The sequence below is a fragment of the Parasteatoda tepidariorum genome, chromosome 5, assembly GCF_982258835.1.
Source record: "Parasteatoda tepidariorum strain Cologne lab strain chromosome 5, Ptep-v5.0, whole genome shotgun sequence".
Lineage (NCBI taxonomy): Eukaryota > Metazoa > Arthropoda > Arachnida > Araneae > Theridiidae > Parasteatoda > Parasteatoda tepidariorum.
Genome location: NC_141759.1, coordinates 33,130,897 through 33,156,401, shown reverse-complemented (window position 1 = coordinate 33,156,401; position 25,505 = coordinate 33,130,897). Strand labels below are relative to the sequence as shown.

At 29.9% G+C, this 25,505-nt stretch overlaps 2 protein-coding genes across 4 annotated transcripts in view; one reads left to right on the top strand and one right to left on the bottom strand.

The window, feature by feature from the left end:
• Positions 1 to 2,214: 2,214 nt before the first annotated feature.
• LOC107440950 (SET domain-containing protein 4) lies at positions 2,215 to 16,669 on the bottom strand. 3 transcript variants are annotated; one of them, XM_087163624.1, is made up of 8 exons: positions 16,549 to 16,669; positions 16,086 to 16,256; positions 14,704 to 14,830; positions 12,664 to 13,093; positions 12,409 to 12,583; positions 10,535 to 10,622; positions 7,947 to 8,027; positions 2,215 to 2,424 (listed from the first exon to the last, which is right to left on the bottom strand). In XM_087163624.1, the coding sequence occupies exons 2-8, from the start codon at positions 16,252 to 16,254 to the stop codon at positions 2,217 to 2,219; spliced, it is 1,278 nt and encodes a 425-aa protein (XP_087019750.1). In that variant the 5' UTR covers positions 16,255 to 16,256; positions 16,549 to 16,669; the 3' UTR covers positions 2,215 to 2,216. The 3 variants fall into 3 exon arrangements, with proteins under 3 accessions (XP_087019750.1, XP_087019748.1, XP_087019749.1); XM_087163622.1 differs by having other exon boundaries at positions 16,488 to 16,627; XM_087163623.1 differs by lacking the exon at positions 16,549 to 16,669 and adding an exon at positions 16,365 to 16,532.
• Positions 16,670 to 16,844: 175 nt separating this feature from the next.
• The window catches only part of LOC107440951 (DDB1- and CUL4-associated factor 6), a 42,920-nt gene continuing 34,259 nt past the window's right edge, over positions 16,845 to 25,505 (top strand). The window contains exons 1-4 of the mRNA XM_087163621.1: positions 16,845 to 16,986; positions 18,600 to 18,661; positions 18,778 to 18,870; positions 24,857 to 24,934. Coding sequence (XP_087019747.1) covers positions 16,893 to 16,986; positions 18,600 to 18,661; positions 18,778 to 18,870; positions 24,857 to 24,934 — 327 coding nt within the window. The 5' untranslated portion in view covers positions 16,845 to 16,892. The remainder of the gene's footprint in view (positions 16,987 to 18,599; positions 18,662 to 18,777; positions 18,871 to 24,856; positions 24,935 to 25,505) is intronic.

Below are 25,505 nucleotides of genomic sequence, written 5' to 3'. Positions count from 1 at the left end.
TATTCTCAGCAATCAATTTAGTCAATTCAGGTTTTACAGCAAGTGGAACAAATTTGGCATTCTTTCGTGCTTTCAATTTAAATATCAAATCCTTGACAACCGCTCCAGATTCAATAGCACATTTGTCATCGCTTTCAATTTTCAAGATGCTTTCATTAAAAATTGCAGCATGCGAATGCGCAAAAAACAACCATAACTCGGTTGTTTCACTCTCAAAATAATTCTTCCAAGATTTTTGGGCACTTTTTTTCAGACAACATAAATTCTTTAAGAGATGAATAAATTTTAAGAATTCTTTCTACAAGTAATGTCAACCACCTAACATGAATGTGTCCTAAAATTTGATGATATTCTTGGTCAGCATACTCACAAAATTCTTTCAGTCTTTCAATTCGGACTGTGTAAATTTTAAAATAACTAAAAAGTTTAGATACCATAATTTCAATATCTACAGGCAAACAATCAAAAACAGTTTTAGCGCCATTATGTATAATATGCGCATTACACCCAAAACCAAAAATATCTCTTCCTAACTCAGTTTGAAGTTTAGTATGAACATTTTCTGTTCCTCTTCTTAACAATCCTCCAAAATTAGTGTTAGTATTATCCGCAGACAAACCAGCCATTTTATCCTTCAATTGGAACTCGAATAGTGCGTTTAATATTTCTGAAGATAAAATCTTTGCAGTTTCTCCTTTAATTTCGTTTAGTGATACAAGTTTTTTATTAATTGGATCTTTAGCACAGTCCCACTGAAAATACCGCACTAAAATAGGAAGTAATTTTACATGATTGTGATTGGAAGTATCGTAAGATATTGTTACAAATTGAACAGACTGTAAATCTTTCTTCAATTCAAGAAATGCCCACGGAGAAAAAACATTGACAGCGATAGCTTCGTATTTTGTTCGGGCACAAGAAAATTTCTTGTCTACAAATTTCTTCTGTAAATTTGAAGTACAGTCCATGCTGCGAAACGATTGGTTGTGACGAATGGTGTGAAATGCAAGCGTTCCTTCATATGTTGCTAAGTAAAACTCTTCTTTGTATGGTTCCAGCTTACGAAAAAACTGTTTGACGGATTTCGTTTTTGTTGCCAAAGCTTCTTTGTGTTTAATTGTAAGAATGTGATCTGCTATAGCTGTTCGTCCACCACTTCAACTGAAAACGTTGTTCCACACATTGTACATTTTACTTTGGAAGAATTATCAGGATTCGGTTCAATAAATGGAAACTCGCTTTTCCAATCACCCAAATAATGGCATTTTCTTTTTTTTTGTTTCTGTTGCCATATTGACATCTATTTTAAAGAAATAAAAATATTTTTCTAAATATCTATTACGATAACAAATTATGAGGTTTTCAAAATGTAGAATAATTAGAATTTATAAAAATTAATTAGTCGTAAGTGATAATAATAACAATTTCATAAAAAATGGTTTTATACTTTATTGGTTAGATATTTATAAAATGTTTTAGTTATTTTTCTAAAATAAAACGGAAATGTAGTAATTGTTGTTGTTTTTAGTGGAAATTAGCTAATATTGGCAGTTTATGTAACCCAAGATATTAATTGTTTTAAAAGCAGCAACTAATATTCATGTTACGTCTTGTTTTAAACTTCTTTTCTTATATAAACATGTCTGGCGTACAGCCTAGTAAAAATGTAAACATAACTAGATATTAAAGTTATGCGTTCCAAAATTTCTGTAGTATAAGTTATAGTGTGTTCTTAAAAACTAGTTTACATTTAATTTTCAATGCTTACATTAATTTGTATTAAAATTTTTGAGAAAATAAAAATTACAAATAACATATTTTTATCAAATATTTTGCACAAAATTTTTCAATTTTATAACCGGGGACAAAACCGGGGACGCAAACCGACCGGGGACACGAGGTCCTAGCCGGGGACAATCCCCGGAAATCGGGGACGTCTGGTCACCCTAATTATAAACAGTGGTGACAACCAGCGTCTTTGTAAAGAGGGTGTAGGCGAAGCACTTGCCAGCTCTCGTTTTGTCAGTTTCCGAGCTATCTTCACTGCAATCTGTAATATTAACTTTGAGAAAATAATATTGACTTGTTGAGATAAAAAGATATAATTTTCTTTTCCATAAAAAAATGTATGCAATTTTAAAATCTGTGGTTGCAGATTTTCAAAAAAAAAAAAAATACTAAAAGAGACAACAAAATAAAACATCAGACAAAATCTCTTATTTTAAAGCTTTTATTAAAATCAGTTTATCAATTGATGACAATTCTTCGATAATTTTTTCAAGATATGAATATTCAACTGAATTCCTATCATAGACAAAATTATAATCATTAATCTTTATGCTCAATAGTTTTTTCTTCAACTTCTCATAGTTCAGTTCATCAGCAGACAGCTTTGAACCATCATGCAAAATAGATTTCCAATCCCTATTATTAAAATAAATAAATTAAAAAAATTATGTTAATGATATATATATATATAAGTTCAAAAATGTAGAGAAAACATGAAAAATTACAGAACAATGAAGAAAGGGAAAAAGAAAAATAATAATAAAAAAATCCGGAAAAAAAACACAAAAAGATTTTATGTAAAATCTTAATTATCAGGTGATACTATACAGCCTTATTGTCTTTACGCTACTGAAACCGGTTTGCACTTGTTTACGTGCGTGTATCAATTGGTTAAATTAGGCAATATATAATATAAATTCGACGATTGGATAAATTAGACGATATATTATATAAATATTTATTATATCAAGTATTATATTAGTATATGATAATTATTAGACCAAATTATTGGAAGTGGCTGTAAAATATCAAGCGAATCGGACAATTCTGTAAATGGCCCATATAGGAAAACAACTGCCTTTTGAATCCGTATTGTGCCAAAATTCGTGAATATTGGTCCTATGAGGGCCCCAAGTTATTTTGCTGCTAAGGACTCTTTAATCATGCAGGATCTGAGTGCCCTAACAAAATTTTAAAGTGGTGCTCATAGTAAATTGTTGGTTCAGTGTACACAATACTGTACACTGAACCTCCAAATGTACTGAAAGCACATGTCAACTTCTATCCCTTAAACAGATTTTTTTTTCAATATTAAAAATTGGAAGAAGATTTTAAGATTAAAAATTTTATGTTTGAATTAATAAATTTGATTTACAATGATTTTAATCACCAATATATGCAATAATTTTAAACTGTGAAACAGGCAATGTAGATTTCAAGTGCAAAATTAAACAAATTAAGTTTTTTTTAAATTGTTTTTACACTATAAAATTATAAGACTACCGAGTTGGCATCTACAAATGCGCTTTCTTTAAAAATTAAAATAAAAAAAAGGTGTCCAAATAATTTTTGATCGAACAAACAACCGGGTTTTCCCGTACTGGAACTCCTAGAACTCAATCTCAATGATTCGAGGACCTAACCATAATAATGCAGAAAATCAGGAATTCGCATAATAAAACTAACTTACTCCAGATAAACATATCTTTTTTTTTCGACATATTTGAATCTCTTATAATCAAAATATGGGGGTCACCACAATCTGGAAAATATGGTGCCAATACTTAAGGCAGGAAAGCAGACGAGCTCTTTAATGCTAATTTAATTTTTTGCGTATTCCGCTATCTCAAATAAGTCGAATTTTTAGATTTTTCAAGAACTAATCGACCCATTTTTATAAAACTTTAAATTTTGTGATTTAAAACTGTGTAGTTTAAAATGGAATAAAAATTTGAGGTTTCCTCATTTAAAACTATGTAAATTAAAATGGTATAAAAATTTATATACTTTAAAATTAAATGTTTTTAAACTCACAATTAAAATTAATAAAAAAATTATAATCTTATAATTATTTTTTTGCATTAAAATAATGCACAGGAGTTTTATAATCGTGTGCAAAAATATTTTTACGCGTTTCATCAGTTCTGGAGAAGTACACATAAAGTAAAGTTAAAATAAAGCGTTTGCGGTCCTATATTGAACTCGACCCGACTCTATAAATTTCCAGACTTTAGGCCTTGTCCAACCTAGGGCAGCATTATTAATTTGTTCTGTAAAATTATTATTTTTTTAGTGATTGATTTATGTTTCAGTTAAAGCCTACCATTTTTGTTTCAAAAATAATTAAACCAAGAGAAAAAGACCAATTTTTAAAAAATGTATTTCAAAAGGTTCATGGATCAAAAGTTTTAAATGCTCCCTTGACCAAACTACTGAGATCATATTTTCCTGACTACCTTATTTTGAGGGTCATCTGTCTTCCTTATTATCTGTCTTCCTTATTTTGAGGGTCAAGAGTCCGAATATGTAAAAAAAAAGGTATGTTTATTCAGAGGGTATGTAAATTCGTCTAATTTCGTAACTTAAAATATCATCTGCACAAATTAATTAGTATATAAACGGTTTTTATCAGTTTTACAGCATAATAAAAATTTAAAAACCAAACAAAAGGAACTTATTTTAAAGCTTTTATCAAATCAGTTAAAAACACCATAGAAATGTATAAAATGTTTTTCAAAGTATGATCTTATTTTTAAACTTAAGTGGTTTAAGACATATACCATCAACTCATCAGTTTTATCCCATTCTTTTTCAGTGCATCAACAATCTTAAATGCTTTATTAGTTGTTTCATTACTTGATGTATTTCAAAGTTTAATCAACTCCTAAATATAATTAATGTACATGTATAAAAAAAACTATTTATTCAGAATGATGGTTCATAACAATCTGTTCTTTTATATCTGACTAACGCATGCAGTCACATGTAGCTATTTTTATTTTACCAAGACTTTAGGGCTTTGCTTGTCAATTTTCTTTCTCTCTGCAACTCATGTCACATGCTTTCCTTTCATTGTCATAAATGTGATGACACATTCATTTACATAACAGTTTGAATTTTACGAAAACGACTTCCTTTATTCCACGCTTATAATCTTGTAATTGCTTCCTTTAGTCCAGAAGAATGAATGAAATATTTCACCTTAAGACCTCTGATAGTTCATGGACCTAAAATTCTAGTAAAATCTCAGGCCTAACAAATGGCAATGAACTTGAAATTCTGTATCTAAAATGCTCACAGTTCATACTGTCTTTTATATTTCTGAATTAATTTATAAACAGAATTCTACTTTCTCTTTTGTAAGTGTAAAAGTAGATAATAGATTTAATGTGCATATTAACATTTTAATTACTTCTAATAAGGTAAACTAACCAGTGAGGGAACACTTAAGCTTCGCTTGCCTTTTAGAAAATCATATTAATTTCAAAATTCGTAATTTTAGTTAAATGACAGTGTCAACATATTTGTTACTAATTGCAAATTATGTAAAAAAATTGTAGAGAACTTATATAATATTGTTTTAAAGTTTTGGAGGATCAAATAACAAGTAGTAAGAAGACCAAGTGAAGGAACAGCTCTTACCAGTGAATGAACACCCAGTAAAGGAACACTTAGATTTGGCTATTTTTTAATGCTCTTTGTGAATTTATAAGCCATACAAATATTTAAAAACAAGCTGATTCTTGAAATTATAACATATAAATACTTGGAAAATGTTAACTTTTTTTGTAATCATGAATTGAAAATTAAAGTGTCAACATATTAACACATACTGTTCATTCACTGGGAAATCTATGCCCAGTAAAGGAGCATGCCTGTTCCCTCACTGGTTAGAAGTTGTTTTAGTATTTTTAACATACTTTTGATGCGGAACATCACGAAAGGTACAAGCAAATTAAAGTTTATCTTTTATTTTCATTAACTTAGAAAAACACCTAGTAAAGGAATACTTGTTCCTTCACTAGTTTTTCATCGTTTGGTGATCCAGTGAATAAACACCCCCTTATCTCAGTACTTTATTATGCTATGATGCTTAAAAATAAATAAAACGTAACTTCAATAACTATATTTTGAATTCTCTTTTTCACAGTGAGAAAAATAAAACTATTACATGCAATTAATTCCACTTCAAACATATAAATACAAACTCTCACCTTATAATTTTTTTAAAGAAACAAGGCGTTGCAGAGATAATAACAAATTCAAAAATTTCTCCAGAGAAGTCTATTTGAACAGGTAATCCAAAACATTGCTTTCCTATTGTTTGGCAGTAAACTATTGTTACCAATCAATCTAAAGAAAAACTTTCAAATTCTTATTTTTAATCAATATATATGAAATGTTCCTTCACTGGGTAGTGTTCCTTCACTTGTTGATTTATCCTAATAAAGAATTAACTATGCATGAATTGTCAGTCGCTAATTGTGCTAACTTTTTTATTCAAATATTTTCTTACATTTAGATGTAAAAACCGTTTGGTTTGCATTGATTATGAAGACTGATTATTTACCTTTACATTAGGGGTGAATCCAAGAACCATAACTCCCCTTGAGCAACCAAGTAAAGTTTAATTATTAAAATAATCATCAACACAAAAACGTTTGTCTTGAAGATGAGAACACAATAAGCTTTGGTTAAAACCCTTATACTTCCCTATAAAACAGGGGGAACAGTCAAAGAAAAAATAAGTATCCATGTAAATAGTCATGAGAAGTAGTGACTCCCTAGTTAGCAACCACAATGTGCTTCTTTAAGTCTTAAAGATATTAGATCAAAACATTGGATACAAAGATTTCTGAGGTCTAGTATCCTTAGATTTTTTAGTACCAAGATACTACTATATAAAGTACTTAAAAGATCTGTACTTACATATGCCACGGTATCATAGATTATAACCTCAAAAGATGAATGTACAATAAGTGCTTTCGAAAGAAAAATGTTTCAAAGTATTTTCGGTGCTCGGTGCTGTCCAGATTAACGGACTATGGGGAAGGAGATTCAACATGAACTTTACCACTTTTATAAAGAACATGACATTACTAAATGTATCAAATTTCAAGGGATGAAAAGGGCTTTCCATCTAATGCAGTCACTGGATCAATATACATCTAAAAGCACTTTTATGAATAGACGATCTAAAAATCTACCATGGGGAAGACCCAAACTCAGATAGTCCGATTCTATAGATAAGAACTTTTTTGTACTGAACTGTCAAAACCAAAGAATTGCGTGTAAGAAGAGGTCAGAATGGTAGAGAATCCTCAAGAAGGGCAGGGCCTATCCAGTGCTGTCACCCTGATGATGACAATGGTTGGTTATAAAGTTAGTATAAAATACATAACAATGTATTGCAAAAATATGAAATTTAATCAAATTAAGTTAAAGTTTTGCATTAGGATTATTCAGTAAACATTATAGTCTATAATTTGTTAGATTTATCGTTAGTAACTTGTCATAAAAATACAAACTTATAAAAGTAATGTTTTAAAATAATTAATCTAACCAATTTAAATTAAAAATAATATTTAGAAATAAATCACTCTGGAAACAGTCAGTTATCGGCCGAAGTCATGAGAGTTAAGGCTACAGGACTTTGAAACCAGCTGTCGGTAAATAGAGTCAGTATTCCAAAACTGTCTCCTTTCTTTTTTTCCAGGAAAGATGGTACCAATGAATCTGTAGCATGACAGCACAAATCTTCTAACCATATAGTGTAAAAAGCACAATAAAACAAGTAGTAATAGCTTTCATATGATAGTCAGGGTCTGATTTATCATAAAGCCTGGGCTTTAGGGCCCCCACTTTTCTGGGGGTCCCCTAAATAATCAAATAATTTTTTTGTGTGTTTCTCCTTAAGAATTGTCTATAATTAATATTAGCTGGCAAAAATTGAATAAATATTAGCTCAAATTTACTAAGATATCATAATTTACTTATGTTACAAAAAATTTAAAAGTCTTTTGTGTACAAACAACAAGTAAATTTGGTTTAAAGTTACAATCAGCAGCACCACCTGACAATTTTCTGCCTACAGCCCCTGGATTTCAAGATCATTCCCTGACCATGGTAGTAAACTATTTTATCAATGAAATATTTACTTTAATTGGTTTTCTGACGTCAAAATTCTCAAAATTACAACTAAATTCCAGCTCAGACCATCATGTGAACAGACAGCATTGCTAAAAAAATAATAACTCTATGTTAAATAAACTACAACTGCAATGTACTTGTAACAACAAATTTAAATTATCATGATTCACAATAATAAAAACATATCCTGTTAAAATTACATACAAAAGATATGCATACTTACTATACGTTTGAGGATAAAGCACAGTCTTTGCAGGAATGCTTTATTTTTAATTTATAGTGACAATATAATATTATATTTTTTTATTTCTCTTTGGCTGTAGAAATATTTATGTTAAAGGAAATCAAACATTTTTAATCTTAAAAAATCATAAAGACAAGATTGTATGAGAAAAGCAAATTGTTGAATTAAAAATATCTTTAAAAAAGCTAACTCATTTGCAATGTTCAATTGTAATAATTGTGCTTGTATCTTGTACCTCATGTAATTTCTCAAGCTGTGGACAATGCAGTTATCTTTAATTATTTAAAATATATATGTAAATTAATTTCTAAAACTAAAGCTATCAAATTTTTTTACATATCTTTTTACTACCTTAAAATAAAATTATGCACAAAAATTATTAGTAACTAGCATATGACACATTTTAGTAATAATCACATACAAGCAAAATTTTAAAAACTTTAAACCAAATGTAATAAGAGTAATTTTATTGAACTTACTTTTCATTTCATAATATTTTCTGCACATAATATTAAATTTTTTAAAAAGTACATAAATAACTTCAGCTTAAAGCTAAGCCTTTAAAAACTTGTCATCATTAATTTAATACTCAGTTTTCAGTAAAAGCACATACAAAAATGTAAATTAAGAAAATAACTTTAAAAAAAATTTATACAAATTATGTTGGTGCTGCTTAACTGAGCAACAAGTAAACAAATACTCCACTTCTACACACACAACAAAATAAAGAGTAAGATAACAGAAACATTATGCTAATATTTTCTCTCTAAATGAAATAATTAAAATTCCCCCTTAATTGATTTTTCCCTAGAAAATTTCATAAAAGCAAATCTGATGTAACAATAGAAGGGTTTTGATATTAGGAAGTATCTCAATCTATGGCAAAACACAAAAAAAAAAGAAATATTCCTGGTAAGTAAAGCAAAATAACAATGTAATGATCACATGTGAAAATACATATGACATACATGTTTTGACTTGTTTTCAGGCAATAAACAACCATCCTAGCAATCAATGCTAAAACAGAAGGAAGATAAATGTTCCAAGTAGACAATGCTAATGGTAAAGAAATGGGGGGGGGGACGTAATAATCACTTGTGACAACAGTTAAGACATAGTTGTTTTGATATTGATGCGTCCTCATCAATGTTAGAACATAAAAGGAAGAGAAATATTTCATGTAATAAAAACTGACAAAAAAAAACAATGTAATGATTATATATGGAAATAGCTACGATATGCAGTTGTTTTGATACCACAAAGACGCACCCTAATAAATGCACAGAAAGAAGAGAAATATTCCAGGAAAATAATGTAAAATGTAATTAAAAAAAAAACAATGTATGTAGTGACAAAGTTAAGAAATACAGTTGTTTTAGTACTACAAAGATGCATCCTCATCAATGCTAAAGCACAAACGAAAGAGAAATATTTCATGTAAGTAATGTAGAATGGTAAAGAAATGCAAAAGAAAGAATGTAATGATCATATGTGACAGTAACAAATATATAGAGTTGCTTTGATACTACTAAAATGCATCCTCATCAATAAAACACAGAAAAAAGAAAAATAAGTTTCAGATATGCAATGCAAAAAACAAGGAAATGATCACATATGACAATAGTTAAAACCAACAGTTGTTTTAATACAACAACGAAGTATTCTCATCAATTCTAAAACGCAAAAGGAAGAAAAATATTTCAGGTAAGTTACGTGAAATGATACAGCAGTACAAAATGTAAATTAGGCAGCAGGAAAAAAAAGTGCAATGATCACTTGTGAAAGCAGACATACAGCTATTTTGATAGCATAAACAAGCAACATTATCAATGCTCAAACACAAAAGGAAGAAAAGTTGTCTAGAATAAAATTAAGTTACAGCATGACTATATTTAAACGTGAGTTAGAAAGAAGACATAAATAAATAGGCTGAATAAACAAAATCATGGGAACAAACAAATTTTAATGTTTTTTTTTAAGACTTCAATATTTTTTACCATTGTCGGGAAAATTTTGTTTAGCTATTGACTGTTAAACTAATGTTTGCAAACATTTTCAGCTAGTGTTTACAGATACAAGATAAATGAATGGGCATAAACCAAACCCAAAATACCAGCTGTTAATATTTTAACAAAGAAAGCACACTTCAATCCTAACGAAATTGCCCAAATTAAAATTGGTGTCTGCACAACCACAAAATTATAAAACTTTTACAGTGCTTTTTTTTTTTAAATTTTAATTCAATTAATACTTAAATGTCACTTAATGAATTCCATTTCAATCACAATTTAAGAACATTTGAGTAATATATGAATTTAGAATAGACATAAATTTCTTTAAAAATATTCTTACCTTAAAATATCATTACTGAGAATAAATTTCAGTTTTTCTGATACTGATGAAATAAAATGGCACTGCTTACATGCATCAAGAATTTCCACTAAATATAGTGAAAAATAAAATGAAACATGATTAAAATAGTACCATGAATTATAAAATTTGCGCAAAATTTTATGATTATTTAAATAACAGCTGAAGTTGGTGCAATTTTTAATAAAAAATAAAATCAAAAATTAAAATATAGAAAATGACAAAGCAATAGAATTATTGAATATTTCTAAACATTAAAAAGATCATTTTTACGTTTTTTATTTAATTTTTTTTTTAAAGTTAAGTCAAAAAATAAAGTTACTTTATTTTCTGAAAATCACAACATTTTTTAACATAATGTTAACTGATAGTATTTCTTTTAATAAAACATTAAGTAAATTACTTGAACTTTTTAACATGTTTATTGGATTAATTTTAATTTAAATTAGCTTCATTTATCTTATTTATTTCAGGAGAGTTTAAACGGTTTTATTGGGCTTTCTTTTAAGGAGAAAAGAAGCATTTTTATAAGCAAATTACTGCAAAATTGATGAAATAATATTTTCTTTTTCTTACACTTGCACTTTCCTAGAAAAACCAAATAGTTTTATTCTTATATTTTTTTAATGCATTTAAATTCAGTCTATGTTTTTTACCTTATTTTTTAAAAAAAATTTAACAAGTTGAAAATAGCAAAATTAAAAAAGTCTAATTTGATAATGAATATTTTCAAATTAGCAACATTTTAGGTATTTAACGTTAAATAAACCATGTTTAGAAGGTTTTGGATACAAAGATTTTAATTTATTCTTAGCTAACTAATTACTAATTCATTGTAAGATTTTTGTAACTTTGTAAGAAAAATTGTAACTAACCAATGAATCAGTATAAATACTTTTAAAGTATCATTTTTTATATTTATTTACTAAAACATGCATAAAAGAACATAAGCATAATACTTTGTATACGCATAAACATATAACTCAAAAGTAAGATGAAGTGCAAAAACTTTAAAATGGCGAGATCATGTGATTTTAATTTTTTCTTGCATATAATAGAAGCATAGTGTTTATTAAATTAAAAGAGCACATATTTCTGTGATAAAAATCATTGTTAAAATCTAAGCAATTATTAAAAGAGCTTAATTATGCAACATTTATACAAATTATGTCACAAACATTTTAGTAATTTAAATAACATAAATGCACTTGCTTACGATGCATTCAACACTACTTTGCATCTACCGAAAATATGGAATGATTTCTGGAAATCATTCCATATTTTTAAAAATTCTAATAGTTCAGTTATTGATCTTTCAAGTAACCCACTATTCTCCAATGTTCAGAAATCTATTTTAATTTAACTTTTTGCACCCAGAGGTTCACGCCAAACATCCTTACACTTGTTTTTTATCTTGCTCCTTTTATTATTTTGTTCAAACTTGGCCCTCTGTCCCTAACGGTTAAGCCACTTTGCGCATGTTTGTCTCTTTACATCTCTATTGTAATTTCGTTTTTAGAACCAAAACTATAGTATGTCCATTTCTAAAGTTTTAGTTGTGCTTTATTCACATTTTTTTTTTTTTTTTTTAGTTTACATAGTACAAAGTATGCACTATGCTTTTCAGAAATATTCAAAATGCCTATAGAACAGAAGTTCATGCATTACTTAAAACACCAAATAGGCAAAAAATATTTAATATTTCTCCTATTTAAAAGAACAATATGAAATATATAGCTCATACCAACATAACACTACATAAAACCATTTCAGTAAAAATAATTTGAAACACATATTTTGATTATATAACCAAATACATGAGTTTTTCAGAAATCTTGCTACAAAAACTAACTTACCACTAGAAAATGTTACAGAATGATTATGATTTTGATTCACAATGAATCCATATTCAATTAAAAGAGTATAATTATTGTGAGGCCCATAATTAATAAAGACTTGAGAATATTTCTTAAAACCACACAAACTTCTAATTTCGTATTGTCTTCTTTCAGAATTATATCCAGCTACTACCTAAACAAAATAAAGAAACAAAGTTAAAATTGAACAAACCGAGATGTAAAAAAAAATTTTTAAACATTTAAAATATTTACTTGCACTTCACAGTTATGATTAAGCAAATCTAAATAAGGTGCCAATGCTAGATGAAAAGTGCAAAACTTTCCAGGACAATTTTCTCGAAAACAATCCATATGTACACACCTAGTATTAACAGTACACCAAGCCCATTTATAAAGACTGAAATTTAAAGTACTGTGAAATATAGGATGTGACTGTTCTAAATGTTTTAAAAGTAAATTTAGTTTTTCGTAAGCAGTTTTTACAGATTCTATCTGTTTCGTTGCAAGTGATGAAATATTAATTGGTAGCTTAGAGAATGGGTAACCATCATGAAAAGCTGGAATATCATAAGACTCTGGTAAGGAACATAAATAAGGATACCATTCAGAACTATGGAATTTTACTCTTTCATACATTAAGAAAACACTAAGTATCTCGTGACCAGAAGCATCGGGACAATACCTGAAAATAAAAGTTGTTTTTAGCTAAATGATATGTAACCATTAACACACATCTAAACATATACACTAAAAGTTCAATGCAACACATGTAGCATATTAGGAAAAGTCTGTGACTATATTAAGTTAACACCAAAATGCTGTAATTAAAAATACAAAAAATTAATACAATTTTACATTGTATACAGATACATCTGATAACAAGCTAAAAAAATATCATCCTTACACCAAATCGTTGAGAGAAATATATTTTTTTCTTGTTTGTACAAAAAAGGGATAAACAGAACATATTTCTTTTTATTTCTAGTATCCATAAAGAAAAGTGAAAAATGAACATAATTTCAATATCCTGGAAAATTACTTTAAACTTATTAATTTCTTCTTACAATTGTAACCCTTTAAGTTTATAAAACAAACAGACAAGCACCAGACTCTTATCTTTTTCAGTTATAAAAAAATTTGAATAGTTTTTTTTCTTTTAATTTTTTTGCACATTTTAAAGCAATTGCACTTTATTTCATTTTTAGACACAGTTTGAAAAAACTTATAACAATTTAGAAATTTGTTTTTACAGTTTTTTACTAAATGTGTGTTTCATTAAAAGTTTACTACTTCAAAAATTTGATCAGCTACTGTGAATTGTCCTTAATATGAACTTTTACTGCATAAGGAAAAAAAATCTCATAGCAAAACTAGAATTTTAAATAGTATAAATATAAATAAATCATTATCATTTCGGAATGAAACACATTGCATAAACACTAGATTATCCCAAAAGGCTATCCATAGAAATAACGAAAAGATATTTTGGGTGAAAATAAGCATATTTTGTGATCCAATTTTAAATCAACAGGAAATTGGTAACTTCATAAGTGATGGCAAACCTTTAAAACTCAGTGCGTTAAATCAATTTACCTAATTCTATTGTGTAATTTTTTTTCCTGTTGTTTAAAAATATATCGAACAAAAAGAAAAAAGATTAATAATTTTGACATATGGGTGTGACATGTTATCGACACATAAGTGGGTGTTGACATGTTATTTAACAAAGAAACATCAAATGAAAATAAGCATAAAATAACTAAAAACTATTGTATATTTTTAAAAAAATAATAATAAAAGCAGTGATCACCAAATAGTATGAAAACAGGAAATTTGTGCACTTTTCAGTTGGTGCAGTTTACCAGCTAAATATTTGATTGCAGGTTTATGCTTTGTGCAATTTCATTTCTACATTTCACTATTATTTAACAATGAAAAGTTTCTCAAAAATATGTTGCTGAAATTTTTTTTTAGCAAAGCCATCCAATTACAAACTTTTATTGTAATGGCATGTTACTTTCCTTCATTTTATTAAAATGAGATTAAAGACAAAATACTGCAATTAAGCTGTTTAGTAAATATCAGAGCTTGAAAAATATCAAATCGGACATATATTCTATGGACTTATATCCCCTAGTGAGTATTTTACTTCATAAAATACATGCTCAAACAATTCAATAGTACCTTTTTTCATAATTTGTGCAAGGTTATTTAACCTAATCGAAATTTTTATTTGCCCAGGCATGATGAGAAACATAAATTTTGAGACCTGAAAAATATTGATGTACTTACTTTTCAAAATAATCACCCAAGTATAATGATAAAACTTTGACAGGAGTTATTAGCAATTTTTCAGGAATTGCAACAATAACATCACCTCTAGAAATTCTTTCTTTAGCCATCAAACCTCTACCAGATTCTAAACAACAAAAAAGCAAAATATTAATGTCCCTTTTTAGCCAATTAAACTTTGAGAAAATTTCCATTTAGGTATCTGCACCAAAATATTTATCAATTTTGACAACAACAAGCCAATGGCACAAAAGAAACTAAAAAATAAAGACTGGAACAAACTCAAAGGATAAACTCACACCCGAATCCTGTACCCTTTTTTTTAATTCCTTTCAAGTACAACAACTGGGCAGTTTCACCTGGCCGTTGGACAATTTCAGTTAAAGCAAAAAGATACAAAAAGAGAAATATTCCTGCAGCTATCTTTCAGGAAGATAAATTCTACATATCAAAGTCAAAGAACATAAAAGGTATAATTGAAATTAAATCATAAAAACTTTATTTTACATGATAAATTTAACATGATAATATTTAACATCATTTGATTCGAAATGCTCAGATGTTTACACAGATCAGGTTTTTGAGTAGAGATAGCCACTCCTATTATGATCCTTTATTTAAATGATTTAGCAAATTGATAATTTAGTATTATAACATATTTACAAACACGAGTCATGAAAGTAGTAATTTAAACACATTACATAAATAATTAAAAAATAACATTAAAAAATAAAAAGCTATACTACATATATATTTCTGAATCGGTACCAGTTGAGACCAATAAGAAGCCAAATGGTTTTAACTTGTAAAACATTTTAAAAAATATTACATGGCCACCATTTATGCCCTTCAAGTTTGCACCCTTTTTATTTTGCCAGTTCCCAGTTAGCACCAAATCTTGGTGATTGATTATTTTGGTGCATATACCGATACTGAAAATTCCAAATAAAATGCCAGGGAGATTTCAGTATTGTGATCTGTGGCAGAATAATCGCCAAGTCTTGGCAACTTCTGGGTAGTAACCCAAGATAAACTAAAATGAAACATCACATGTTTGTTTGTTTTCAATTTCAAGTTTAAAATCTATTTGGCACCTTGGCGATTGTATTTATCGTGACAGATCACGGTACGGAAATATCCCCAAAATACCTATTACCACAATTAACTAAGTATCATTGGCGTCAATAGTAAGAAAAATTTTTACTGCTCTTTGAAATAGTTTTGTATCTTTGCGCATTATATTGAGAATAACTTGTTAAATTGTCCGCAATTTAATAGGCTTTCTTGCACTAAACATAGTTTCTTTTCCTTTTTCAATTTTTGTTAACGTTATTGGGTATTAATACATTTTGCTATTACCAATATTTCGTTGAGAAACTCACCTTTAAAAATCATCGGGCATAATCTCTTCAAAGGCTTGAATCCTTTAGTTCCCATCCAATGACAAAGTAAATTGAAATATTTTTGATCATGTATATTTAAGTTAGCATTACAAGATGGGTTTAATTTTCTTCTTCTTTTGCGATAGGTTCTCCCAGAGTTATTGGTCATAACTAGAAAGGTAATATACCGTAAAAATTAGCGATGCTTTTCTGTTAATAACATAAAAGAAATATTTATCAAACATGAAATTTGGAATCAAATAAAAACCATTCAACAACCAAATTTATATTTAATATAAAGAAATCCATCAGCAAACAATCATTTTAATTCATTTGACGAAATATATACTTAAAAAATTGAAAAATTAAATTATATAAAGAGCTAGATGATAAATGACATACCAGCAGGTATATCAAGAAGTAAATAAATAAAAGCACGTGGATGTCACAGTTGCCAAACTACCTTATGAACAATATGGAATTCAAAATAAAGGCTGACTATTTTGATCATTTTTGATTTTCCGTTCAATAATCCCTCTCTTTCTTACTCTCTGTCTATTTATTATAAAAATGCTTATCATTATAAGTTAATGCTTATAAAAAATCTAAAATTTGGATTGTTTTGAGCATAGCTGTAACTGCTAAAAATAAAATCGACATTGGCTTCTGTCTTTGTTTATTTACGAAATAGTTGTTTTGTTATCGAAACGATTTATTACCAATTTTAAGTCGTATATACAAGAGAATAAACAAAACATGGTTTATAATGTTTTTCAGACAATAATATAATTTCCAATCTCTGTAAAAATGGCAGAGTTGAGAAGAAATAATTTATTTTCGCATATCTATAACTCTCCTTACGAATGCATTAAAAAGTTTCAGCTGTTTGATGCTGCAAAAAGTGAGGTTTTTCCTGAAAACGATAGTTTTTTTTTTTTTTTTCTTTCCCTTAATTAAAATACTCTTCTTTTATCTACATTTTATGATCAGTTAGAGTTTTGGTTACTACCCTGACAACAATATGTATTTCAATATTTAAAGTTGAGGAATTTTTATAATTTTAAAAAATGCTATTTTAAGTCTTATATTTTCTTTGAGTTCCTCTATATTAATTAAATTAAAAATGAAGTGTACAAATTAATTGAATTGATCTGCTTTGGGAGTGAGAGGAAAAAGACAGGCTCGTAAAAAGCGAAGAAAAGCACAGATGCGCATTCCAAACTGTTGTTGATCATCAGGCTTCCTAAGTTAATGTATAACCAAAAAAGACTTATTTATAGAAAAATTAAATGTTTTTAAAAAAAGAAAATGTCTACTTATTATACAAGTTAGAAACAGTTTTTTTTTTTTTTTTTTTTTAATTAATAAGAGATTACATGCAGATAAATTTAGTGAGACAGTTCTGCAAATTTAAGTTAAGCTACAGTGGATTAATTAAAAATTTTAAAAGTTAAATTTAATAATCATAGTTGGCTAATGTCTATGGCATAGACATATGCTATTGTAAAACCTTGTTAGATAGAAAAAGTTACTTTTATTATAAATTTTCTAATAAAATCTAGTTATTACATTAGTAAAACATATATTTTTCTAATAAATGTATATATATTATCATTACTAAAGTAGCAATAATAAATGTTGTTATTTTTGTAAAAGGTTTTGTGTGCTTGGATGCTGGTTTTAAATCAACTTGGACGTGATATAGAAATTAAAATGGAATTCTACTTTTCCTCACCTGGAATTCCTGAAAAGAAATTCTACTTTAATTAAATTTTTTCCTTGTGGGAGTAATTTTTTTCTTGATCTGTCGTGCCAACTACAATTGAAAAGTAGCCTAAAAAATTTAAACTTGCAAATTTAAATAATAATAAAAAAAATATTTATAGGTTTTCCCAGGGGTGATTATAAGTTAAACCTTATGAAATAATCTTCTTCAGGATTTTTGCGTTTTTTACATCTTGCGAGCCACTGCCTTGAAGTTTGTAAAACTTGGCCATCATTTTGGCATAGATAACATTATGGAAACAAAAATTGTCAGAAACTTCTATGGAGAGGTCTCCAAATTCATTTTTTTTAAAATGTGTATTGATTCTTGCCTGATTTATTTATATGAATTGCATTTGTAAGCATAAAACCTTTATTACAGTTATTTAGCATTTTTGGCAGAAAATATTTGAAATTTCTAAGTTTTTTTTCTGTTTTATAATACATTTCTTCCTGTTTTTTGTAATGAAGCAGAACTTGTTTTCTTTTCCTGTTCATCTTTACTCAATACGAATTTTGTGTTTGAAAACTCCAATTGTAGAATTCAAAACTGAATGAGCACTTAAGTTTTGAAAGCAAATTTTATTTATTCCTAATAACAAGTTCAATTGACCAAAAATAAATACCTCTAAATAAAAAATATTTTATTAATTCGATTTCTTTTTTTTTAAAAAATAAAGTTTGTATTTAGCTTTGCGATTTTTTTTTTTAACAATATTTTTTGATTTATACTTTTTTTTTTCTTTTCAGACAGCAGAGACTTTGTTCAGAAATTGCAACTTCAAAGAAAAATACCTGTTCATTCTGGATGTGTAAATTAACTTTTTTTTTATCATTTCTCTTCATTTTTTGTGTTTATTAAATATTGTAATTAATATGGTATTTCATAACATTTAATATTATCTTTTGAAGTATGATATTTTTACAGGTGAACAGTATTTGTTGGAATGAAAATGGGAGTTATATTTTATCTGGCTCTGATGATCAAAGATTAGCAATCGTCAATGGTTATGACTATTCGGTACTATTTTTTGGGAATTTTTATTTTTAAGAATTTTATTAACTGTATGCATAATCTTAACATTTATTTTACAATTTCGTATTTTAGTTTTTTTTTTATTTTAACTTTCTATTGCTTATGTTTGTTCGGTTGATTATCGTATACTTAATGTTAGATTTGAATTTTTTTTTTTTTTTCATTTTTGTAAGTATTAAGCTTATCTTATATAAATATAACTTAGTCTCCAAGGAAAATATTTGCTATATGCCACTGTATATAGTTGTGATCAAAATTCTTTTGAATCAATTATATTAAACTAAGAATCAATTAGTAAGGAATTATTGTATTGTGAGATATTCTTGGTGGTATCCAGATAAGACACATAATAACAAAGGTATAAGTTTAATAAAACATAACAATAACATGCTTACAGCACGTAACAAGGTTAGCGATGAACATCTATTAGGAATGGCTATATATACTCTCTGGAAAGGTAAGGCAGCGCCGCTACTCAGAAACTACAGGCTGTCGTCGTTGACTCGTAATGATGACGGAAGGTTGACATCACAACACCCCTTTGCCCTAGGATAGAACAAAGTCTTTGAACCTGCTTAGCCTGACGATGGTATGTCTGGGCCTCAAGTTTCTGGAAGTCTGTTCTGGAACTGGAACAGAAGACTCTTGATTTGGTATTGTAGGTTCAACTACTGCACTCCGAGAATCAGCACTGGAAGGAATGGGAGATGGTACTTCAGTTTCAACACTCGTTGCTGGTGGAGATGATACACTAGGGTCGGACGGAACAGTCAACGGATCAGGAATACATTTCCGCATTTGATCCACATGACGTTTAACTACCTCGCCTCCTGTAGTCACAGCTTGGTAGGAAACTGGACCTGTGGGTTTAATTACCGTTGCTGAAAACCCCTTTGGACCCTGTCCATAGTTTCTCACAAAGACTGGATAGTCGGCACTGAACGATCTTGGAAGAGAACCACCATTTTTTCTATATGCATCTTGCTCCTGTCTCAACTTCCTCTCAGCCGTCAGATCTGGATGGAGTCTATCTAAGACGGTCCTTAGCTTCCTCCCCATCAACAGTTCCGCAGGACTAGCACCTGTTGTGGTGGTGGGAATACAATGTTGTTGAAGAAGGAACTTGGCTAGCCTCTTCCTCCAATTTCCCTTCACAATGCGTCTTAGGGCATCTTTGACGGTCTGGACTGTTCTTTCAGCCTGACCATTTCCGGACGGACGTCTTGGTGCGATCATGACCCTTCGAACGAGATTCCTCTCTAAGAAAATCTGGTACTCCGATGCTCGAAACTGACCTCCGTTATCGGAAACGATGACTTCAGGTATCCAATGGGTAGCGAAGATTTCTCGCAGGACGTCGACTGTTGCAGAGGTAGAAGTCATATGACGCACTTCTATCCACTTTGACATGGCATCTACTATGATGAGAAATTCTTGTCCCTGGAACGGACCTGCAAAATCTATATGAAGACGAGACCAAGGTTTCTCTGGAACCTCCCATGGATGCACTGGAGCTTTAGGAGGGGCATGGCGTGTCTGTTGACATTCCTGGCATCTTTGAACATGCACTTCTATGTCGTGGTCCATGCCTGGCCACCACACGTATGAACGTGCAAGAGCTTTCATTCTTTCGATCCCTGGGTGTCCCAGATGTAGAGCCTGGAGAACTCGTTATTTTCCACACACTGGAATAACTACTCTATTACCCCATAACAAGCAATTTCGATGGGTTGAAAGTTCGTTACGTTTCGAAGAAAAAGTCTGAAATTTTTTATCTGGGTTTTCTTTTGGCCATTCTCTCAAAACCCAATTTAGTACTCTTGACAAAATTGGATCACGCAATGTTAATTTTGCAATCTCTGCTGCCTGAAGCGGAGGATCTTGTAAGTCCTCGGTAAACAATATCTCTAAAGGAGCGGGAACCTCAAATTTATCAGTCTCTTTTGGGAGTCTACTTAAAGAATCTGCGTTTTAAATCTTTTTCCCTGGTCTATGAATTAGAGTATACTCATATGCATTAAGTATTAAAGACCATCTCAGCATACGCGGGGACAAAATTTCTTTAGTTGGCTTATTTTTTGAAAAAATTCCTAGCAGAGGCTGATGATCAGTTATAATAGTGAATTTATGTCCATAAACAAAATGATGAAATTTTTTTATACCGAACACAATTGCCAACGCCTCTTTGTCGATTTGCGCATAATTTCTTTCTGTCGACGTGAGCGTACGCGATGCGAAAGCTATTGGTGCTTCGCAACCATTTTCAAGAACATGACTTAAGACAGTTCCTACGCCAAACGGAGATGCATCGCAAACTAAAGTTATCGGCAATTTTTCATCGAACGGAACCAAAACCGATTCGGAACTTAGCAATTCTTTTAAATATCGAAAAGCTTCATCGTGGACTTTAGACCATTTCCACACTGAATCCCTATCTAGAAGCCTTTGTAATGCTTCAGCTTTAGTAGCTTTGCCCTTTAGAAAACTATTATAAAAGTTTATCAAACCCAAAAACGCTTGTAACTGAACTTTATTTTTAGGTACCGGAAAAACATGAATCGCTTCTACTTTACTTTTGGAGGGGTGGATACCCTTCGCATCGATACGGTAGCCCAAAAAATCTACTTCCGTTACCCCAAATAAGCATTTGTTCCCGTTTGCTTTAAGTCCCGCTTTTCTTAAACGATGTAGTACTTGTTCCAAACGAGCGGCTAACTCTTCTTCCGAACTTCCTCTGACGAGTACATCATCAAAATACGGAACAACCCCTTCTAAATTTCGAAACAAATCTTCTATTGAATTTTGAAATATTCCTGGGGCTATGTTAATTCCGAATTGAAGTCTTTTTACCTTATACTCACCCTTATGCGTGATGATAGTCTGAGCTTCAGCGGAAGCATCATCAACCGGTAATTGTAAATATGCTTGAGCCAAATCTATTTTAGCATAATAACCTCCTCCTTTAAGATTAGAAAGAAGATGATTTACCGCGGGAAATGGATAAGGATGTGTGTTCATTGCTTTGTTTAACGTGATTTTATAATCACCGCACAAACGTACTTCACCTGACGGTTTAATCACTGGAACAACCGGTGTTGACCATTTTGGATTTGAAATTTCCTCAATAACTCCTTCACTTTGAAGTTTTGGTAGGGCGGCTTCAATTTTGGGCCTCATTGCCAAAGGCACGCTTCTTGCTTTACATCTAACAGGCGCTATATCCGAATTTATAGGAAGCGATACTGGATTACCCGTATACGAACCCAATTTGTTATCAAAAATATCATCGTAATTTTTAAGAACATTTTCGATAATTCCAGTTCTAATTTCGTTTACTCCTGTTATTGAAATTCCTAAAGGTTCAAACCAAGAATACCCCAAAATATTCGTACAGTGATTATTTGAAATTAACAATTCTAACTTAGATTTGAAAAGGTTATGCACAACTTGAACCTTACATACGCCAGCTAGTGAAATCCCATTTTTAGAAAAGTTGCGCAGTTTAATCAAAGTTTTTTTGATCGCAGGTTTCTTAGAACGGAAAACTTTATTCAGCGTTTGCAAAGAAATAATCGAATAATATAAACCCGAATCAATTTCCATTTCTAATTTTTCCTTATCAACCTCAACAATAACGTTTTTCTTAAACGGATATTGAGAACTTAAAACATTCAAATATTCCGGTTGAACTTCAATTTCATTTGCGCGCTGTTTTTCAAATTTATTTTTCTTCCGACAAACTTTTACAATGTGACCCTTAAGACCACAACAATGGCATATTGCATTTTTGAATTTGAACGTTCATGTTTACCACCGCAACCGAAACACACTTTAGAATTTTGAATTTGCGATTTGCTACTACCTGAAACATTAGAATTTAGTTTGCTAAATCGCGCATTATTTCTTTTGTTCCCACCACGTACAAAATCAACTACATCCGAATTCTCAGAATAAGAAGAATTTTGGGTATGAATATGCTTTGATTGGGAGGCCGCAACCTCAGATGCTACGGCAACAGAAATAGCGTTTTCAGGAGTTAATTTGGATTCAGCCAACAATCTTCTTTGAACCTCTTCATCACGAATACCGCAGGCTAATTGATCTCGTAAACGTTCTGACAAAGTTTCTCCGAAATTACAATCTTCGGCCAGCTTTCTTAACTCAGTAACGTAAGCATTCACAGATTCTAACTTGGATTGAAATCTTTTATGAAACTTGAAACGTCGAAATATTTCTGAAGATTTAGGACAAAAATGTTCTTTTAAAAGTTTAATTAATTCTTGAAATTTAAATTCTGTAACTTCCTTTGGCAAAACTAAAGTCCGAATTATAGACAAAGTTTTAATTCCACAAACAGCTAAAAGAGTCGCACGCTTTTTACTATCATCTACGATAGAATTAGCCTCCAAAAAGTAAGTAATTTGATCAGTATTCATTATTACTCGAATGAATTTGGATTTGAAGTGTCAAATTCCTGAATAGAGCCTACCATCGCCATCTTAGTGCGAAATTTAACTTAAGCCATACGAAAATATCGCAAATAGAAAAACGCAATTAAACATTTAAATCACCTACCGGAAGTATTAAATAATACCGGTATTGAATCTCATGAACAACTCATGGCTGGCAATCTTCTCCACAGAAATCCAGTTGATATCCAATTGCATCTTCACAAAAAATCCAATTGCAGTGGAACTTCGTGATGCTGTGCGGTCGAATGATAGTTTTCGTGAAATAGGATCAGTGGAATACAATCCCTTCTCGTCGCCACGTATTGTATTGTGAGATATTCTTGGTGGTATCCAGATAAGACACATAATAACAAAGGTATAAGTTTAATAAAACATAACAATAACATGCTTACAGCACGTAACAAGGTTAGCGATGAACATCTATTAGGAATGGGTATATATACTCTCTGGAAAGGTAAGGCAGCGCCGCTATTCAGAAACTACAGGCTTTCGTCGTTGACTCGTAGTGATCACGGAAGGTGAGGTCGGTTGACATCACAACAGGAATTATAATGTGACAGCATAATATGGCTACCACTGAAAAAAATCTTTCAACAGCATTCACGGAAAATCAATAGAAGTTGGAGGATTAATGACTGATGATCATCCATTGCATTACAAAAAAATTTTAAGCTTCCATCTTGATAATTTAACTAATATGCCAGACTCTATAAAGATTATAAATAGGACTACTTGTTCGCGAAATTAGCAGGAAATTTTGAAAATTACCCAGATTATAAATACAAAAAAAATTACCATATGAATGATGCAAAAGTTTTTTTCTTGGCCTATTCTTATTTTTACAAATAAAAAACAAAAAATTTAATTACCTGAAAAATATAAATTTTCATAATTTTTAACTTGATATCAGTAAACTTTTTATTATCGATACAAATTTTGCATCCGTCTTGCACCGACCACAGTGCTGACGTGAAATATCCTCAGTGGTATTCGGATCATGGGTTAGAGTCCCCTTGTCGTCCGGCTAACCATGGGAAGTTCTCATGGTCTTCCTCTCCATGTAACGCAAATGCAAGTTAGCTCCATCAAAAAGTCATCCACGAAGGCAAAATTTCTCCCAATGCTCGATCCAGGAGTTCCCTTGTCTTCTGGATTGGGTTCAAAATTACAAGGTTACGGAGTTGAACATTAGTAGTCGTAAGCCCATAAAATTGAGTCAGCTGTTCACCGACGATTATAAAATTAAAATAAAAACTCTTTATTATTCATAATTATATGTCTTTAAAGAATGTAATATTGGAAATATCTACTGCTAAATTCATATTGATACATAATATTATTCTAAAGCTAGAGGAATAAAAAATAACTTCACTTTGAAGAAATAATCTGTTAATTATTTAATGTTCGTTATGTCCTACTATATATTTTGTTAAAAATTTATATGTCTGTTGAAAGATCGTAATTTTATATAAATTATAAAACATGATATTTTATTCTAGGTAGTAGCCCTGGTTGACACTGGTCATCGTGCTAACATATTTAGTGCAAAATTCTTACCTTGCTCAAATGACTCACAGGTAAAATTGTTATTGATTTTATTTCATTAGGAGTAGTATTTAAAAATACAGATGTCATTAGCAAAGTTTGAATTCTAACTTTCTTCAGCATTTTATAAAAAGCAGGTCAAGTAAGAAACAGTTTAACATTTTAGACATTACCTAGGCATTCTGTGTCATGTCAGTGTTTCATTCAATGCTGGTAGTATGCATAATTAGCCTCCTCAATAACAGTCTTTCATTATTTTTTGAAATTAACATTTGTATTTTTGAAAAATGAACAATTTTTAAATAATAGCCTTGTTTTGACATTTTTTTCATGATTTTCCTAAAGAGTCTTTCTATAGAATTCCGAGGTATTATTGCAATTCTTAGGTAGAGTAAATAATTTTCATATTTTGCCTAAAAATGTCTGGTATTCTATCAAAATACTTCTTTAAAATGTCAGTACTTCGTGTATTGAGTATTGCAAATTATTGAAGATTTTGATATTGAATCCCAGCATCATTATTAATAAGTGTTAATACTTCTTTGAAATGTCAGTACTTTGTGCATTGACTATTGTAAATTATTGAAGATTTTGATACTGAAT

Bases quoted from the DNA above. Each gene is read 5' to 3' on its own strand.
- LOC107440950 (XM_087163624.1), bottom strand. From the start codon at position 16,254: ATGACCAATAACTCTGGGAGAACCTATCGCAAAAGAAGAAGAAAATTA. The intron at 8,028-10,534 runs GTAAGAATATTT...TTATTTTTTTAG, and splicing joins CTCAGTAATGATATTTTAAG to CAATGCTGTCTGTTCACATG. The intron at 2,425-7,946 runs GTAAATATTTCA...TTTTAATAATAG, and splicing joins ACGTCAGAAAACCAATTAAA to GGATTGGAAATCTATTTTGC.